General features: G+C 55.4%; 7 protein-coding genes across 7 annotated transcripts; 5 read left to right on the forward strand and 2 right to left on the reverse strand.

Moving 5' to 3' along the window:
* Positions 1 to 3,224: 3,224 nt before the first annotated feature.
* PSV08DRAFT_379567 (uncharacterized protein) lies at positions 3,225 to 4,564 on the forward strand (the record flags this gene model as incomplete). The annotated part of the gene is made up of 2 exons (XM_066093365.1): positions 3,225 to 3,571; positions 4,171 to 4,564. 2 exons carry the CDS (start codon positions 3,225 to 3,227, stop codon positions 4,562 to 4,564), a joined length of 741 nt encoding a protein of 246 aa, XP_065948624.1.
* A 449-nt stretch (positions 4,565 to 5,013) lies between these two features.
* PSV08DRAFT_11980 (uncharacterized protein) lies at positions 5,014 to 7,071 on the forward strand. Its single transcript, XM_014224219.2, has 2 exons — positions 5,014 to 5,667; positions 5,779 to 7,071. Exons 1-2 carry the CDS (start codon positions 5,142 to 5,144, stop codon positions 6,891 to 6,893), a joined length of 1,641 nt encoding a protein of 546 aa, XP_014079694.1. The 5' UTR covers positions 5,014 to 5,141; the 3' UTR covers positions 6,894 to 7,071.
* On the forward strand, positions 6,955 to 7,661 carry PSV08DRAFT_324577 (uncharacterized protein). Its single transcript, XM_066092692.1, has one exon. It carries the CDS (start codon positions 7,250 to 7,252, stop codon positions 7,544 to 7,546), a length of 297 nt encoding a protein of 98 aa, XP_065948625.1. The 5' UTR covers positions 6,955 to 7,249; the 3' UTR covers positions 7,547 to 7,661.
* Positions 7,662 to 8,045: 384 nt separating this feature from the next.
* On the forward strand, positions 8,046 to 10,488 carry PSV08DRAFT_379568 (uncharacterized protein; the record flags this gene model as incomplete). The annotated part of the gene is made up of 1 exon (XM_014224218.2): positions 8,046 to 10,488. The coding sequence occupies exon 1, from the start codon at positions 8,140 to 8,142 to the stop codon at positions 10,486 to 10,488; it is 2,349 nt and encodes a 782-aa protein (XP_014079693.1). The 5' UTR covers positions 8,046 to 8,139.
* PSV08DRAFT_208081 (mitochondrial distribution and morphology proteins-domain-containing protein) lies at positions 10,386 to 13,111 on the reverse strand. The gene is made up of 2 exons (XM_014224217.1): positions 11,015 to 13,111; positions 10,386 to 10,962 (listed from the first exon to the last, which is right to left on the reverse strand). The coding sequence occupies exons 1-2, from the start codon at positions 12,974 to 12,976 to the stop codon at positions 10,828 to 10,830; spliced, it is 2,097 nt and encodes a 698-aa protein (XP_014079692.1). The 5' UTR covers positions 12,977 to 13,111; the 3' UTR covers positions 10,386 to 10,827.
* Positions 13,112 to 13,240: 129 nt separating this feature from the next.
* On the forward strand, positions 13,241 to 14,493 carry PSV08DRAFT_324617 (uncharacterized protein). Its single transcript, XM_014224216.1, has 4 exons — positions 13,241 to 13,754; positions 13,823 to 13,868; positions 13,919 to 14,069; positions 14,120 to 14,493. Exons 1-4 carry the CDS (start codon positions 13,327 to 13,329, stop codon positions 14,272 to 14,274), a joined length of 780 nt encoding a protein of 259 aa, XP_014079691.1. The 5' UTR covers positions 13,241 to 13,326; the 3' UTR covers positions 14,275 to 14,493.
* Positions 14,490 to 19,169, reverse strand: PSV08DRAFT_228812 (ABC-2 type transporter-domain-containing protein; the record flags this gene model as incomplete). The annotated part of the gene is made up of 1 exon (XM_014224215.1): positions 14,490 to 19,169. The coding sequence occupies one exon, from the start codon at positions 19,167 to 19,169 to the stop codon at positions 14,490 to 14,492; it is 4,680 nt and encodes a 1,559-aa protein (XP_014079690.1).
* Positions 19,170 to 19,385: the final 216 nt, after the last annotated feature.

Here is a 19,385-nt window from a genome sequence, read left to right on the forward strand (position 1 = left end):
ACTTTGCGGTGTTATGCCGCGGACTGCTGCTCACCGACTCGAAATTTGATCGAGCTTGTCCCGGGATCTTGTCCCGGGGTCTTGTTCAATGTGCTCGTAAAAGAGATTCCAGACCGTTTGATACCTTCCTCATACAACACTCTGGTAGAAAAGCAGCCGGGCGTGAATCATGGGTGCTGCTTGTACAGCAAGTAAGTAGTACGATATGTACTTAGTAGTCTTTGCTGGATGCGCGTCGGCTGCCTACTGCCTGGCAATTTGAAATCACGACTACTTTTTACGTCAATGGACGACGTCACTGGCTACCCCGTATCCAGCACCCACGATACCACATACGTAGTCTGCGTACTACTGTTACATGCCAAATCGAACTCTGTATGCTCATCACATTTGCTTAGTTGGCCGAGGAGAGCACAAAACTGGATGCGGCTGCGTGGATATGCGGTCATTGGAATTGCGATCGTCGACCCTGTCATGCTCGTCTGCCCAAGATCTGCACTTGGATCGGCGACTTTTTAGCTGTACTAACCACCTGTTGGCTCCTCTGGGAAAGCACAGTTGCTAGCCGTCTACGGACGGTTTGGCCCGCAGCGTTGCAGGTGCAAGAGGAGACCCTTGATCGAACAAGCAAGCAACAGTGCTGCTCCTGATACTGCGACGCCCCAGTCTCTTTGTTGAGAGCTTGTTTTATGGCTGTTACGAGTCACAGATGGCAATGCCGAATCACAGGCGTGCGGAGGGCTGGCAGAGATTTGGATGACCAGCCAAGACGCGACCTTAGCAAAGATTTGCATAGTAAGTAGAGACGCCATTGGAGACTTTGGGCAATGGATTACGCGGGCAGTGTCGTTCCGAAGAACTATGTCGAGGCTAAGCCCAGATTGACAATGGTTTCGCCGTGGGCTTATCATAGAGTGACCATGGCGACAGATGCCCACGTGTCTGTGTTGCAAGATGCAGCAGCAGGCCCATGGACCTCGACCGCCTGTTCGTATGCTGAACTTGGTCAGGCCGGCCGGACCGGCAGTGGCCACGACGGCTCCAGAACGCGGGCCTTGTGCAAGTTCCACTTGCCGTGTGGCCCAGACAAGACATGTGTCTGTCACCGATGTCTTGCGTATCAGACACTGGTCTTTGGCATGCCTGAGCTGCGTTTTACACCAAGCGGCTTGCTGGGCCTACCATGACACGACACTGCATAGCACTTTTGCATGCATTCAGCACTGAGCACCCAGCAGCAGCAAATGTGGGGAAGGCACATATTCCAGAAGCTCCAACGCCGGGGGGGACCAGTCAGACGGCACCCACACGGAGCGAGGGAGGGAGATTGCAAACGACCCTAGACCCTGGGCTCAGCATAACGCGAATTTCGTTTGAGAGCAGTCTGGAGGCTCGTGCTGGACAGTGGTGGACAGTGGGACAGGTGAAATCTGCGATCTGCCCGCCTGGCAGCTGCCTGATTGGGATGACATGGCCGTTTTGTCACTGCGGCGGCGTGGAGCAATGGCATCATCATCATCATCATCCTGCCCGCGTTTCACAGGGTCAGCATCAGCAGGAGCAGAGGGCAGAGAGCAGAGAGCAGGTGGAGCAGAGTGGGAATGGGTTGCGTCGAGTTTGGTGGGCTGGAGACGTTCAGCGTGTGGGCGACAGTTGACGTCCGTCATGGGTGCCGATAGTCGGGCAAGGACAGCGACACGGTGCAGGCTGAGGTGCAGGTGCAGGTGCAGGCGTGAGGCACAGAGTCAGGCCATGGGTTTGCGGCGGTCGCGCAATGCAGGCGTCTTGAGCAGCCGTCGTCGCGGAGGCGGATGGATGGTCGTGTAGGGTTCGGGGGCGGCATGGCGGACAAACGCGATCAAACGAGCGAGTGGCACAGGTGTCGGTGGACAGAGTTGATGGTCAAGCCGGGTGTCATGGCATTGCATCCGAAGGGCATTTGAGCGAGTCAAAGGCAGCCCTAGCGGCGACGGGCCTAGGCCAAACCATGGGCGAGGGCGAGGTGCAAGCTACGGGCTACTAAGTACACAGTAAGTATGTACGAGCGGCATGGAAGCCACGACCCCGCCAGACTGGAAACCTTCCTGGAATGGTCGACGATCAGGGCCTTGGGCGAGCCAGCCAATGCCAGCCCGGAGCCGGCGGCGTGGTGGAGTGGTGGAGGGGTGGGCAAGGTGGGCGAGGTGGGCCGAAGCTATGGAAGCCACGACGACTTCCCCGGCGCCGAAGCAGTGGCAGGACCACGCACGACCGCCTACGCATCCACTCGCACCCTCGCACCCTCGCGCCCGTACGCTGTCTCGTCGCGGACAGAGAGGCCCTTTGTCAGCGTGAATCGCATCCGGACCCTGTCGAGTCGTACCACGGCCCCGCTGCGGTCGCCTTCTAGAAATTGCACGCCCTCGCCCATGTGAAGCCGCTGACAGACGACGCAGCCCGAGTGGCCGGCGGCGCGGGGGGCTGGCTGGCTGGCTGGCTGGTTGGTTGGCTGGTTGGTGGGAGGGGAGGGGCGGTCAGAGAGGGCGGGGGGAAGGATGGCATGGCCTGGGGTTGACGATAAGACGGTGTGGTGTTGTATGTAGGGTAGAGCAAGTGCCGACTAGTCCAACTAAGTAGAGCAGGCGTATGGCGACGGGTACGGCGATGGGATAGAGAGACATGGTGCAGTCGTTTGTTCCTGCATCGTTCCTGCAGTAGACGCGCCTCTGGATCAATCAGCTGTGCGGCCAATGTGGGGGAAGGCGGATGCGATCGGGCCTGTTCGACTCGACCACCGCCGCCTGTCCCGCTCCTCGTCCTCCCGCCGCTTTAACTCCCCAAGCCCATTTAGGTCTCGCCGGCGGCTTCACAACTCTGCATCCGCTGCATTCAATAGCTCGCTGCTATTTTGTGCCGCCAGTTGCACCCCCCCCCCGGCCTGCACAACCTTTTTTTACCGCCATTGTGTCGAGGCTCGACGGTCAGCATCACGAGCGTTGCCAACCATCCACGCCCGTTGGCCCTCGTCCATAGATAGAAGTCGTCCATGGGGGCTCCCTACGGACTACTTACACAGTACGGCATTGCAATTCCCGCATGCCATCTTGGCTCCACGCTGCCCACCGGCCGCGATTGCTGCTACGTACTTACTTACTCGGCCGGCGGCCATGTGGCAAACCAGGCTCTGAAACAGACTTGCACCATGGATTCACGCCCCAAGTGCAAGCCTGGCTGTATGCCCATCCATGGCATCCACATGCCATCCACATGCCATCCACATCCCGATCCCACTCGACCCTCCATGTCGTCGTAGGGCTTTGGCAGCGGGCATAGTAGCATGGAAAAAGAACGGTACTGGTGGCGACGTGCAGCTCACCGCACACGACAATGTCGCACCATGGGCCGTGGCCGTATTTGTAGCCATTGGCAGACGGCGCTGCCCGGCTGCTCCAGCTGTAGCTGGCAGGGCGATGCAGGCCTCTCTTGCTCTTGCATCATGGCTGACGTTCCTGCGTGAGCCCGGCGCGCCCAGTCTGCGCTCCAGTGTGTCGCGCGACGCCTGTGGCAATGGATGCACGCATACCTTGACCTTGTGAGTGTGCTGTGGCTAACGGACGGACGGCAAGCATGGCGCGCTGCAGTTGAATGACTTTGACCTCGCATTCTCTTCGTGTGGTTGTGAGACATGGCTACCACACTCTGGTCGACGGCCCAACATGTTTGGGAAAGCATAGCGAAGCTTGTTGCTTTCGCCCTCGCCGCCGCCCTCGTCTCTTTTTTTTTCCTTTGCATGACGCCGCCCACGTCCCAGGTCGAGTACCAGGTCAGTCCCAAGTCAGTCTCCAGGCCCAAGGCGGCGTGGTGGTCAGCGAGCGACAAACGACATGGGCACCGCGTTACATTGCTTCTGCAAGTGGTCGACGACGGTGATACTACGGGCGATACGGCGTTGTTTGGTGTGACAGACACGGTAGAGGGCGCGCGCGGCGTTATCACAATCACCCAGCAATCGTCATCCGCAGCGGAAGGGCCGCAACGCTGAGTGGACGTTTCAAAACACTGGGTGCCAGGGTCTGGCAGTTATCATTATCGATTGGCAGATAGCTGGATAGCCTGAATGAAACCCGGCAGCACGCTAATCTCGAGGCGAGTTGGAGTCGTGTGAGAGGGCATGCCTGTGGTTCTGGTTAGGTTAGACACTCACACACACACACCCCCCCTCTGCCTGTCACCCGCCTATTACACCATACCCACCCGCTTCGTCTTTGCTGCCTCTCCCCCAGCACCGGCGGCAGCGGCAGTCTCAGCACCGTCTCCACTCGCCATGACTGGCCGTTGTCGCCTCACACATGCACACCCACCCACACCCAGCCGTGCCGCCGCCGCCGCCGCCGCTGCTGCTGCAAAAAACCCTCCGTCGCCTTCTTCAGCTTGGGTGGCTTCGCCATCCGGACTGGGCGGCGGTACAGTCAGTGGCTACGTATGCGTGGTAGGCCGACCCTCCATCCCATCCCACCTGGGCTGGCCGCCAGCCAATACCTGCACGCCTGCCGGCGCCGCCGTGCACATCTCATTTCGCCTATAGCCCCGTGCAGCTATGCATTGGGCGAATAATTTTAGGCCCCAAACCCTGGCCGCAATGCACTCGCTGCTTTTGACGCGAGTCAAGGCGAGGGTCTAACGCAGGATCCCATTCCTAGCTGGCATGTGGAGCACGCTGCGCCCCGACGCACTAAAGCGAGCCGTCCTGGAGCGTGTGCGCATCAGTTCTCTTTTTCACTGGTCTGCCCTGGTCCAAGGTTCATCAACCACGTCCCTCTCGTTTCTTTCCGCCATCGCTGTTCACCATTTCATCTTGGGTCATAATTTTGTGCCCTCACACTCTTTGATCTACAATATCTATTAAGTGACGGTCTCGTTATTGCGAACCGATCCCCAGTCATTCCTTCCACTCCCTCAATACATCCATCCATCTCTCTCTCTCTCTTCAACATTATCCTGCCTCTTCCAACACCCTACATACTACTAATACACGTCTTCCATCTTCACTCGGTACTACACACAATCCCTCATCCATCCAACCAACCATCGGACTGAAGCAAACGACACCTACTCATACTACACCACCACTACCAACACCACCATCACAACAGCCATCTGCAATGGATGGTTCATACCCTATTCACCCTACCCAAGCTATGCAATCACCATTCTTCTACTACAACCCAGACCCTCAAGGCGAGAACAACCGCCAGCACGGCCACTTCACACCACACCCTTCAGGACAATCAACCTTCCAGCCACACAACATGTACTACCAGAGGCCTACATCAGCAAACTCACAAATGTCCTACCCTCAGACTGCCTACGCCAGCCAAATGATGACTCCAGTCGCGTCGCCCCAGCCAATGTACCAGAAGCCAGCCATCCTGATCCAACCTCAGGATTCCCCCTACCTTCACCCCATCGACACCGACTACTCTTTCTCACCCGCTACTCCTCCTCTGTCATCATGCGGCAGCAGCACCAGCAGCCCTTCCTCGTACGACATCCTTCCCACTCCTCTCCACGACATGTTCCCTGGTGAGGGCATGGAGGGTGTAAAGCAGGGTTGTGAAGGCGAGGTCTTTTCTGAGATCCTTTCTGCCGGCCTCGAGTGGCGTTCAACCACCCCACCAATGACACCAGGTAAGTTTGCTCACTGCTGAAGAAAACCGGCATGCTTGCGTGGCTTGTTATCCGCAATCAGCCGGGTGAAATGCATGTGTGTGTGAACGGGCTCGCTAACTTTTGCACAAGTATACATCCAGCCTCCTTCAGTCAACCAGGGTTCATACCTTCTTTCCGCAACTTCTTGCCCTTCTCTCTCCCCATCTCCTTCACCTCTTCCCCGCGCTACCGTCGCTGAGGCTGAGAACAACTTCTGCAACCCCCGCGATCTCACCGTCTCGGCTGCTTCTGAACTGCCCATCGTCACTCTCTGCCCCGGTGACGAGGAGCACAAGGTGGTTCTCAAGGGTGAAACTGCCAAGGTTGACAACATTGAGTCTGTGCAGACCTTCAGCTTCAACGGCCTTCCCACCTTCGAGCCCCTCTTTGAGCTCGACTGCGAAGACGACTTCAACGGCCTTGTCAACTTCTCTACCGACAACACCCAGTTCCTCGGTAACAAGCGCCAGCGCACTGACCTTGGTGCCTTCTCTCCCGAGGACGACTTCCTGAGCGACGAGAGCTTCACCGACTTTGAGGAGGAGCTTGTCCATAGCCTACCTCTCACCCCCGCCGCCAGCGAGTTCGACACCATGTCCGCAGTCAAGAGGCAAACAGTCAAGAAGGCCCGCTCCGCCTTCAGCGAGACCGAGTCTGACTTCCAGGGTAAGCAACAGACATCAGGTGATGAGCACACCGTGTCTGGAGCCTCAAGCCAACAAGAATCAGGTCAAGCCGAGAACGCCGTCGCCTCCAGCTCTGACGAGAACACCACTCCTGTCGCTCCCACTAGCCGCCGTGGTCGCAAGCAGTCACTCACCGACGACCCATCCAAGACATTTGTCTGCACTCTCTGCTCCCGCCGCTTCCGCCGCCAGGAACACCTCAAGCGCCACTACCGCTCTCTCCACACTCACGACAAGCCCTTTGAGTGCACTGACTGCGGTAAGAAGTTCTCCAGGAGCGACAACCTCTCCCAGCACCAGCGCACCCACGGAACTGGCGCTGTCAGCCTTGAGGTCATGGGCTCCGACTTCCACCACGCCGACATGCAACACGGCCAAGGTAGCGCGTTTGGTGCACAGGCTCCTTCCACCATGGGTGAGATCCTCTACAACGCTGCTGCAGAGATCCCCACGTCAAGCTCCGACGGATCTGAGCACGAGTCAACACCCGGCCAGAAGAAGCGCAAGAGGAACGAGTAGGCATTTGTTTTTGTTGCGTTTCCTGCCTTTCAGCACTTAACGACCCTTCATGACATTCACAACACTTGGTAGAAGAAATTTGCATTATGCAAGGCGACTGCTAGTCTTCCTTGACGTCGATACGCAAAGGCGCCACTGCTAGACAGGCGGCGAAGATTCGCACTTGAGCGGTCTGAAGCAAATTCAGACCCACCCAAGAGTCCCTTGCTTCACTTCACCTCTTGTATTCTACGCGTCTGATCTTGGTGGCACACCCACTTTGATATTGGCCTCTTCTTTTTTTTAAAAACTTCATTTTGCGCGTCGGTTTGGTACGTTTCTTCGGGGTTTTGGAGCGAGGAGACTGGAGGCAAACCATGGGAAGAAACGGGATTAGATTTGGTTTTTTCTCTCTTTCTCTTCTTCATTTTCCTTTTTTGCTTGGGTGTTCTTTTTTTCCTCATGACGACATGGCCAATTACCCTACTCACCACCGGCCAACTTGTCGCCGCGTTGCCCTCAATTGTTCATCATCACTCGTTGTAATTGGGGCTTTGTCGGAGTGGGAATCTCATCTTCCCTACCGGCATTCGCCACCTCTAACATTCTGGGAATCTTCGCTTCTTTTCTTCAAACCCATACACACATGTAATCGTCTGAACTGCTCAGCATAAACACCACCCATACTACCTGCCCCCCCATTAGTAAAGCTCTATCGTAGCCCCAATTTCAGGTTAACGGTGCTGGCACTGTCCGATTATCATACATAGCAAAAAAATGCGTTACACCGACACTTCGGCCTCTATCTTTCTCTTACTTTTTTCCAAATACCTTGCATGTGAACTGGAGTGAAGCCGCGTAATGCATAAAGTTGAGTGCTAGCCATTTCTTTTTCCGCTCTAGGTCTTAGGTGATCAGTTCGGTGACGGGGGAGGGGTTGCGTTGCGTTGTTTCCTGAGCACTAACTTACCACTTACCTCTGAGTACTAGTCAGCCTGTCAGCAGTGCATCGTTCTTTTTTTGGTTAAACATTCTAGCGTGCGGCAGCGCGCAACTTTAGCGAGTAATACCACTTCCAACCTGCATTTACACTTCGACTGCATCGGGCCGCCTCAACGCACCCTGCCCCAGCGTCCGAGCCCTAAATCTTTTTTTTTCCCTCTTTCCTTCTGTCGCGCCTTTTTTTTTTCGCTCGTGTGCCTAGGCCCAGCCCGGCGGACGGCGGCAGCGGCAACCCTTTTTCACTCACAAATCCCAAGGCGGCGCCATGGCGCAGTCTCTAAATGTCATCGCGCTGATCTCGGGAGGCAAAGACTCGCTCTTTTCCATACTCCACTGTCAAGCAAACGGCCACCGCGTCGTGGCCCTGGCCAACCTGCACCCGGGGCCCTTAGCCAATGGCGAAGAACAAGACATAGACAGTTATATGTACCAGACGGTCGGCCACTCTGTAGTCCCTCTATACTCGCAAGCGCTCGATCTGCCGCTGTACCGCCGACAAATCACGGGTACAGCAGTCGATTCGAACAGGGATTATGCGGCGCCGTTGAGATCGTTATCATCATCATCATCTTCTCAGCAAACGCAAAGTCAAAAACAAAAGATAGATGTAGAGGAAGAGCAGGGGATAGTAGAGCAAGAGGATGAGACGGAAGATCTTGTCCCATTGCTTAAACGCGTAATGCAAGCCCATCCAACCGCCAACGCCATATCCACCGGCGCAATCCTAAGCACCTACCAGCGCACACGCGTGGAATCCGTAGCCCTCAGACTCGGCCTCACGCCGCTGGCGTACCTGTGGCAGTACCCGCAGCTCCCGCCGTACGAGCAGTCTGCGCTCTTGCGCGACATGCGTGCCGTTGGGCAACAAGCAATTATCATCAAGACGGCTTCGGGCGGGCTCGACGCTTCCTTTTTGGGGCTGGATGTCGCTGGTGGCCCGGCTGCTGTGGCGCGGTTGAGCAAGGCGATGGGCATGTTTGGTGACGAAGTGGGTGCTGGGGCGATTTTGGGCGAAGGCGGCGAGTTCGAGACGCTGGCGGTTGACGGGCCGGGGCCGGTGTGGAAAAAGAAGATACGGGTTGATGGAGAGGCGGTGGTGCTGGAGGGGGGCCAGACGGTGTTTAAGGTGGTGAAGAGTTGGGTGGAGGACAAGAAGAATGGAGAGGGGGATGTAGGGGCGCTGAGGGTGCCCGACGTGTTTGACGACGAGTTTGCGAAGCTGTTGGAATCCATCGAGGATACAAAGACGGATGTTGTTGTACCGGAGAGTACTACCATCCCATCATCATCATCATCAAGTCCTACTACCCCCGCCCCCCTCCTCCCTACAAACACCATCCGCTCAACCCCCACCCTCCTCACCATTTCCAACCTCACCTCACCCACCCCCTCTTCATCCCCCTCCCACCAACTCTCCTCCATCCTCCTCCTCCTCTCCCACCACCTCTCCACCCACCATGTCCCAAAATCAAACATAACCCACACCACCCTCCTCCTCCGCTCCATGTCCACCTTCACCCTCCTAAACCCCCTCTACGCCTCCTTCTTCACCGCCATCAACCCCCCCTCCCGCGTCACCGTCGCCTGCTCCACCGCCATGCCGCACGGCACCGACGTTATGCTCAGCATCATCGCATCGCGCAGCGCAAAGCGAGAAGGACTGCACGTGCAGAGCACGAGTTACTGGGCGCCCGCGAACATCGGACCATACAGCCAGGCAATTTCCATCCCACTCCCTCCCCCTGCCATCTCTTCCCCTCCTCCCTCTGCAGACCCCGAAGATGCCCACGGAGACGCCGAAGAAGAAGGCCAGAAAGAAGTAGGAAGCACAGTCTACATCGCCGGCCAAATTCCCCTCCACCCCGCCTCAATGGCGCCTTACACCTCCCGCGCATTCCCCGGCCAAGTCGCCCTGTCGCTGCAGCATCTGTGGCGCATTGCCGCCGTCAAACAGCTCACCTGGTGGTGCGGTGCCGCCGTAGCTTACATCCCTTCTTCCATCACACACTCTCTCTCTTCCATCCATACAATCCAAAAAGCCTGGCGCCACATCCACACTTCCTCGCATCACGCCCAAGCATCAGAATCAGAATCACACCACCACGAAGAACAAGACCATGTCGATCCCTGGGACGCGCTGAATATCCATTCTTCGTCCCCGTCCTCCTTCTCCGACAAGATACCTCGTCCCCGCATCCCGGATTACACTGCTCTCCACCCCACCGCTGCCAGTGCCGACGCGCTGCCCATACCCCCGTGTTTCGTGGCTCAAATCTCTTCCTTGCCGCGTGGCGTCGACGTCGAGTGGAGTGCTACGGGCTTGACTTGTTCGGGTATAAGGTTCGAGCGGGAGCCCGGCATGACGGTGGTGACGGTCCAAGGGAGTCGCGCGCGGTTTGTCACGTTGGAGCTGCGGGGGGAGGGCGATGTGAGTGGATTGGCGGCACGGGAGTGGACCGCCGGTACTCTTTACGTTTCGCGGGATTCGGCGTTGGGGGAGCGGCTGGGGGGTGTGGTGGCCAAGGGAGGTGTGCAGTGGGTTCCTTGTGAGCGGGTGTGGGGGGAGCAAGGGAACGAGGTTGGGGCTGTGTTTGTGGGACGGGTGGATGAGTGAAGAGAGAGATTTTGGGGATATATGAGGATACGATTGATGAAATAGATGATTTTTTTCAAAAGAAAAGAAAAGAAAAAGACCGTTAATCATTCAAGTCCATAAGCGTTTGAATTCCATCAAGTCATGTCCGCGGAAGCGTCTATATCAGACCTAAAGAACAACTGACTAGCCGCCATGCATAACAATCCCATGTTGTGTAGCGAGCCCTTGCCCAAAACGCCGTACGCTGCCCACGTGTATCTGTGTACGTGTATGGTATAATACAAAAAGAAGAGAGAGGTGCTTTTAATTTTGTTGTTTCATTCATCTCGTGCATGTCATCCGTCAAGGGTATCATGTCTAGGCAATGTTCCCGGCGAGGCCGAGAAAGAGGGCTTGAGCTGCGAGTTGCAAAGTCCAAATGCCTACCTTTTTTATTCGCCGCTTGCGTGTGGTCCTATCCTCGAGGACGTCACGGGCAAAGGCATCGTACATCTGAAAAGATTAGTACATCGTTGTGAGTGTCATGGCAGGGATTTCGTCATACCTCTTTCGATACCTCCTCCATCAACCCGCTGTCGTACAATGTCCAACTGCCATCAAACTCGCTGACCTTCTTGACCACTCTGCAGTTGACTGGAATGAAGCTACGGCTCGAGTTGATGTATGCGACAATAGGCCGCACCAGAGCATTGTTGACGTACGAAATGTCCCTGGTGAAGATTGGAACGGCGGCACGGACGTCGTTGAGGTGGACGCGCATGTCCATGATCATGTAACGCGACTCCTCCCCTTGCTCAGAGTCAGAGGTCTTGTCGTCGTGATGGTGTTCATCAAAGCCATGGACGGCATGGTCGGAAAAGTGGTGCTTGCGCTGTTGGGTGACGGTGGCTTCGACGCGGTCGTACATGTCAGACATGACTTTGGCAATACTGTCGTCGTGGTCGTTGGGGAACATGACGTCGGCAACAATGTCGACGTTTCCTTCATGAATCCAGGAAAACGGGCCTTCGTAGCCGCGGTTGAGATGGTCGATGTTGAGACCATCGATGCGTATCCGGCTGTGCTTCTTCCAGGAGCTGCCGTCCTCGGAGGCGCGACCGCTGCTCAATTGCGCACCTGTGTAGTTGTGGGTTTGTCGGGGATGAATGGTGAAGAGGGAGTTGTCGAATGATCCAGACATCATGTTTGCAGAGAGAAAGTCGTAAAAGAGCCATTGTTTCCGTAGCCTGGGAAGGTCGCAAGAGAAGATACTGACGGAGAAGGGGCGGAAGCCATTTGGCTGGTATACAGTCACCAGCAAATCTTCCATCTTGAACGAGTCAAGCTCAAAGTCTCCAGGTTGGTGCTCGTGCTTGTACGACCTTGGGTCGACGCCTTCAATAGTGCGTACTGAAGTTCGATCCACTACACCGCGGATGCCCTTGATCTCAACATCCTCCAACAAGCCTTTGCCATTGAACCACTTGGAGAAGGACAAGGTGATGTTGACTGTGTCAATGGAAATGTCGAACTGGGTGTAGTTTGTGTCTTCCTCTGGTTCGGACTTGGCCGGAATCCCGTCATGTGCGTCCTTGCTATGCTGAGCTCGAGCGGCGGCGGCAGCAGCTATCTCCGTGTGTGAACCCTTGCTGACCTTTCCTGTGCCCTGTCCGGGGCGACGCGAGACGAAGACATTGCGGAAGGAAATTACGCCGTCTCCCCACTTGGGGACTACCGCAGTCTCGAAGACGACTTTAATGCCCGACGACTTTGTCAGATAATTGCCAATCCACTTGCCAACCGTCTCTTGAGAGAAAGCAGTGTTGATGAGGAAGATGGTCAGCATGAAAAATGTCGTGGTTCCCAGGATAACCCATAGTACATGGGCGGCAATGACCCAGGAGAAGAGGGCGTATATCTCATCGGCATTGAAGGGACGAGTGCTCCGGATGGTGAGCCATTTAAAGTGAATCTTGATGCGCGACCAGAAGCCCGAGGCAGCGGCGAGCAGCTCAGCCTTGGTAGGGCGGTATAGATGCGGAAGGTGATGGGGCAGGCGGTCGAGGAGGGGCTTTGAGGTGCCTGGAGTATCGGCTTCTTGCTTTGGTTCTGGCTCTGGCTGTGAGGGCTTTGGCGGCGCATTCGGCTGAGGCGAAAGATTTGCCTGCGGCGCCTGGCCAGACGGACGACGCTTATTGTCGGAAGAGGACGGAGTGAGTGAGCTCTTGCTGCGTCGGTCGTTGCGTGTGTTCCTTCTCAGTGCGCGCGAGGCCTTTGACGAGGCATGTCGGGTCCATGCTGCGAAGACGACCTTGGTGATGCTATGCTGGGCGCTTGGGGTATAGGGTGAATTGACAGCGGGAAAGCAGGCTAGCCATGGCGCGGGCGTTGTGCGAGGGCGTTGGGTCGTAGATGCGGTCGAAAAGGCATGTCGAATGGGAGGGCAGGCAAAGGCAGCGCCCTCTCTCAACAGCGGGCCAGCGATGGGGCGCCACAGCAAGCCGAGCGTTCGCACATGCTTGTTCATGATAAGCGCGGCGGGCACATGGTCGACGTCTGCAGAGTGGGTGGGTGCGGACAGAGGGAGAGGAGAGAGTAAATGGCCTGGCTGGTATGTCACTAAGTGAGGTAGTCGTGACTGTATAAGGCTTCACGTCATTTCATTTGCCCAGGCATTTATTGATTTGCCCGCCCGCACAAGAGGGCGGCGGCAGAGGGACACTGGCCCGCTAGTCCGCTTTCGGCACACCATTCCGTCGCCTCTCCAAATTTCTTGACCAGCCCCACTCGTCGCGCTCGACGACACCAATTGACCAGACACCACCCGTACATACTGCAACATAGAGGGGAGAAATAAAGAAAAAAATTATACACAAAATGCCTGCTCCTACTGCCCTCCAGCGCCGCCCCGAAGAACTGGCCGACAATGTCGCCCTCGAAGCCTCGTCCGTATCGCTGCCCACCGAATCCGACGGCGACCTCATCTCCATGAGCATCGACCCCGTTGACGCCCCCAATACAACCTCGGATGCGCCCGAAGAAGACATGCCCATGGTAGATGAGAGTGGCAAGCCCAAGTTCCCCGCCGCCAAGTCGATACCGCTCGCCTTCCGGCGCGAGCAGCGCAAGGTGCCTATTCCGCCGCACAGGATGACTCCCCTCAAGAACTCGTGGCCCAAGATTTACCCGCCGCTGGTCGAGCATCTCAAGCTGCAGGTCCGCATGAACACAAAGAGCAAGAGCGTCGAGCTGCGCACCTCGAGCGCTACCACCGACACGGGCGCTCTACAGAAGGGAGAAGATTTGTACGTTGATGTCTTGGGTGGAGCAGCGCTCTACATACAAATTACAAGACTATGCTGACTCTCTGCAGCGTCAAAGCTTTTACTCTTGGTTTCGACACAGACGATGCTATCGCGGTATGCATACACAGCCGTATATTCGCACACAAGCGACTAACATCCTTTAGCTGCTCCGACTAGACGACCTGTACATTGAGACGTTTGAAATCAAGGACGTAAAATCGCTCTCGGGTGAGCATCTCAGCCGCGCCATCGGCCGTATCGCCGGCAAGGATGGCAAGACCAAATTCGCCATTGAAAACGCCAGCAGAACACGAAGTACGTCTAGATTCCTTTTCGTGTTTAGCCTCGGCTCTAACCAGCAACAGTTGTTCTTGCAGACCAAAAAATCCACATCCTTGGCGGCTTCAAGAACATCCACATTGCTCGCGAGTCCATTGTCAGCTTGATCCTTGGACAGAACCCCAGCAAAATGTACGGCAATCTGCGGACCATTGCCGGTAGGATGAAGGAGAGGTTTTAAGCACGTGATACTAGTGCTCTCAGAGAGGAAAAAAAAGCGGCATCAGGCATTTACATGGCGTTAAGGCGAAATGGATCGGGGAACATGGCAGGCAAACAATACCATCTGACATGACTTGACGACGATTGGAAGACGATGGGCTGGCGACATTGCCATGTATATGGCTATATACGCAAATTTGCGATTTCCATACATACTATCTTTCGTCCACATGATCAAGCTTTGTTCCTCCTCACCATCCCCTTGACCCTCTTAACACTCTTCCCCAGCCACCCAAACACAGTCGCAAAGCCAAAGCTCCACCCCTTGATCCTAACACTCCACACAAAGAAGTACACCAACGCCCAATTACTCACACAAAACGCGAGGAAAATTCCAAAGTTCCTCCACTTATCCCCCGCCGCAATATTCAGCGACGCAAGATAATCATCGCCCACGCTATACGCACAGTACTGGCACTCGGCCGTCGCATTTGGATCCACCAAGTATCCCGGGGCGGACTCCAAAAACTGGCGCGCATACTCCCCACAGGAGATGCCACGGGGGGTATCAAACACAGCGGTCTCCATGTCACTGCACTGAACGGGGACGCCTGTCATGGTAGCGGCCAGGACGCCGGCAATCCAGTAGGTGGCGGGGTTAACATAGTACATCCAGTAGCGCCAGAAAGCTGGCATCATATCAAAGGGTCTGACGACGGCGTTGAACAAGCCGAAGATGACGAAGAAGAAGGGTAAAACGTTGGAGATGACGGTAAAGGAGGGGGCAAAGGCGCAGATCCACTGGCCCCAGGAGGATATAAACAGGAAAAAAAGAAGCGTCATGAGGAAGACATAGCCGGCGGTTGGACTGTCCGCCGGCAGACCGGTAGGAAAGTACCAGAGGAGAAAGTAGACGACGCTGGATACGACGGCAGCGGGTATCTCTGCGACGACCTGGGCGGTGGCAAAGGCGGTCCAGCCGTAGATGCGTGAGGGCAGCTCGCGGGCGGTCCATAGGGCCATGTTGGAGTAGAACTTGGGGACGACGCCGTTGACGATGGTGGGCGGGAGGAGCACGATGAGGAAGATGGTGAAGAGTCTGTTCTGCAGGTCTGTCGTGCTTGTGCCGAGCGCGTAGAAGGTGAAGCCGTTGAAGAGGCCGAGGATGATGGAGACGAAGAGTTTGGAGTAGAGGTACGAGGGCGAGCGCCAGTATTGGGTTAGAGTGCGCAGTGTGAGGAGCCGGGTTTGGGTCCAGGTTGAGGCTGCGAATTCAGAGTCTCGTTGTGCTCTTGTTGTGTTTTCGTCGTTTGGGGTGGTGGGTGGAGAGAGTTTGCTGCGGGAGGACTTGATGTGTTCGATTTCTTGGAGGAGGAGGGCGTTGTTTGGGGATTTGAGCCATTCGTCGTTCCAGTCTATCTTTGTGCCGTCGGCACGCTTGATGGGTTTGGCGGCGGTTTCGAGGATGAATTCTGCGACGTTTTTGCTGGGAGGACAGTGGACGCCGCGGGTGCCGAAGTAGTCGATTACGTCTTTGCCGTTTTCGCCTACGGGGCCGAAGTAGAAGGTGTTGCCGCCTGGGTTGAGGGCGAGGATCATGTCGAATTGCTGGATGAGGACACTGCTGGGCTGGTGGATGGTGCAGACAATCGCTTGACCGGCCTGTGCGAGCTTCTTTAGGAATTGGACAATGGAATATGCAGAGTTACTGTCGAGACCACTTGTTGGCTCGTCGAGGAAAAGCAAGAGTGAGGGCTTTGCGGCAAGCTCGACACCAATGGTTAGACGCTTCTTCTGCTCGACGCCCAGGCTCTCGATTAGCGCATCTTGGATATCCTCGAGTTCGAGGAGTTCGATAATCTTATCGACGTAGTCCAGTTTCTCTTTCCGGGGCGTCTTCCTGTCCTGTCGCAAGAGAGCAGAGAACTCGAGGGCCTCGCGAATCGTGGCCGTGCCATCGTGAAGATCCATTTGCTCGCAGAAGCCAGTTCCGCGTTGGAATGCTTTCCCCAGATCCCGGCCATCGACAAGAAACTCTCCAGATACCACTCCAGTTGTCTGTCGCTGCGAAAGGGTGTTGAGCAAAGTCGACTTGCCCGCACCCGAGGCACCAACGAGCGCAATCATGACACCAGGCTTCGCATATGCGTTGACTTTGTTGAGAAGTTTGCGCTCTCCTCCTTGGTATGGAACGGTATATTCTACATCTTTCCAGGTAAAGACACTTTCGCTGCTTGAAATGGCATCGAGTGCCTCTTCCTCGTGGGCCGTGGTGTTGGAGCTCGACACCGACTCACCAGACACCACCTTCTCTTCATCCGCAGGGCCATCTTCTTTGACAACCTTCTTTGCACGCCTAGTCTTTGCAAAGATCAGCGCACCCCCGCCAGACTTTGCAAAGGAAATCGTCTCAGTGGCAATCACTGTCACCAAGATATACAGCACAGCAAAGGCTACCACAACGCCAAAATTGCGCCAAAGATTTGCCCGTGAGTAGTTGAACGACGCCTCGAGATAGTCCGCACCGGATACTGATCTCGAGTTTGGTGTTGCGCCCGTCAAGCTGCATCCTTGGAAAGCAGGGTCAACGCCGGGACCCTGAGGCACCAGTTGGCTGGGAGCACACTCCATCGTCCGGTCAGAGAACTCATTAGTGAGGACAGCTTCAAAGGAGTAACCGACCGGGTTGACCCAGTATAACCATCCGAACCAAATGTACTTGCCCAGCAGCTGCGTCTTGGGAATAGCATAGCCAGTGTAGATGATGAGGAGATTGAGTGCGAGACCAGCAAATCTCACTGCATCATCAATAGTCGGGGATAAAGCAGCAAACATGCGGTACAGCGCGGTAATGCAGAACGTGGTGGTGTAAATGAAGAGAAAGTAGATGAAGAACTTGGAAACATCGGCGTCGAGACCGTTCATGAAATACATGATGATCGAGAACGGGATAACCTGTGCGAGCAACAGGGGAAAATCTTGCACGACACGAGCGATGACCACGGCACTAGGTCGGTAAAAAGCGTAGTCCTCGTGTCGTTTGACAACGTCGCGTCCGGATACTGCTTTCATAAGCTCAGACAGCTGGAGCCAGCCGAGGAAGAGAATGGAAAAGAAGCCAGAACCGCCACGGGTAAAGGCACCAGAGGTATCCATAGCTTGGCCGTAGAACAGCGACCCGACGATGAAACTGTTAGAGATGATTATGAAGAACTTGGTGTAGAGCGTCGTCTTGTCGCCCCAGGTTAGCCAGAATTCTCGCTGGGTACAAGCGATGACCTGGCGGACGAAGGAGACGGTGAAGGGTGATTTCTTGCGTACAGTCTTGCTCTTGCTCTCACGGACGGCTCCCTCGAACTCTTTGGCATCCGTATATCCGCTTCGCTCTAGCTCTTCTTCATATTCCTGTATCTCCCTGAGTACACTCTTGTATGCCTCACTCTCGCGATATGCTTTTTCGAGCTCCTCTGGCGTTTTGGGTGCCTTGTCCTCGAAGCCAGGCCGGAACTGCCGCTCAGTGGGGTCGGTGACTGCTGTTAAGAAATCGGCCGTGGTTTGGCGCTCCGGACACTTGAAGCCAAGGTCTATGAAGTACTGCTTTGCAGCACGCGCTGGACCCTGGTAGATGCATCGACCAGCGTCAATGACCATGACTTTGTCCATCAGCTCGTAGATGCCTTCGCCTGCTTGGTACAAAGTGACTAGCGTTGTGCGATTACTCATGTCGGTCATGATACGCAACGACTTGGCATAGTCAAGAGCAGTACTTGCATCGAGACCCCTAGTACTGTTATCCCAGCAGTTGACCGTGCTCTTGGTTGCAAGAGTCTCTGCGATAGAGACACGCTTCCGCTCACCTCCACTGACTCCTCGAACGTACTCGTCTCCCACCTTTGTATACTTTGTGTGGGATATACCAAAAACCTTGAGGAGAGCTTCAAGTATAATGGGAATCTCATGCTTCTCATGCTTCTTGGTCTTGTTAGTGAGGGCAAACTTGAGTGTCTGCCACACATTCAGGTCAGCCATGTGGGAGTCGTCTTCTGGGTTGTAGTTGACTTCGCCCCTAAACTGCTTCTTCTGCTTGTCGGCGGGTATGCCGCCATACGACACCTCGCCTTCGACAGCAGCATAGCTCTCGCGGTTGTTAGCAATGACCTTGAGAAAAGTTGAACAGCCAGATCCAGGTCGTCCTAGGACCAGCATCATCTCTCCGTCCTTGACGACGCCAGAGAAGTCATGAATCAACGTCCGCATATGCTTGTTCTTTCCAAACCTAAGTGCTGGAAACAGGTTGGTCACAATGCGGTAAAGGTCCGGACCAAAGGTTCCTAGGATAGCATCGGGCAAGGTTTTTGCAAAAGAGGCGGTAGATCCTATGCCCTTGACTGTGAGGTTTTTGTAGACAACGCCAACCTTTTTGGCTGATTGACCATTCTTGCGCTTCTCAAAGTGCCCTTCACGCATGAATTGACCAAGTTCGAAATCATCTTCCTTTTCACTACCAAGGGCGTCTCCAATGTCACCAGGCTTGTCGGCCTCCACGTCGCCTGTGCCTTCCTCGGCGTGGGAACCCGATCCTCGACGTTGGGTTTGTCGAGTACTGATCCTACTAACAGTCCGAGACAAAGCATCTGATTGATGCGATTGGGCTCCGCGGGATCGTGACTTGGACAATGAGGCAAGTTCTCCTCGGAGCACCTCGAGATCTTCTGCTGCAGTTTTTGAGTCGAGCTTTCCGGCGTCGCGTTCGCCCCATGTTCCCGCTCGCTCGAGACGATCACTATCGGGGCTCTCGTCGCTCTGACTACCAGGAGTCACTGTTTCTTCCCTCCCACTGCGAAGATAATCATCGTCATGCCATGGGTTGCGACGATTGTCTCGTTCCGAGGGTGGAATTGAAGATCCCCACATTTTGAGGCCTGTAACGAAGGGAATTGGGTATCAAACCGCTTGCTCAAATGAAGGCAAAAAAAAGGGTTGCAATGATGTCGCTAAAGTGACGGCTTGGGGGCGTGGTCATAAGTACACTGCAGGAGCAATGTTGACCAAAGCGGCTATATGCCCAACCTGGGCATCTCAGGCCAAAAATTTCCGCATTACACAGCAAGAGGCAACGGAGATAAGCAA

Source organism: Bipolaris maydis (genome assembly GCF_028858645.1).
Source record: "Bipolaris maydis strain C4 unplaced genomic scaffold PSV08scaffold_12, whole genome shotgun sequence".
Lineage (NCBI taxonomy): Eukaryota > Fungi > Ascomycota > Dothideomycetes > Pleosporales > Pleosporaceae > Bipolaris > Bipolaris maydis.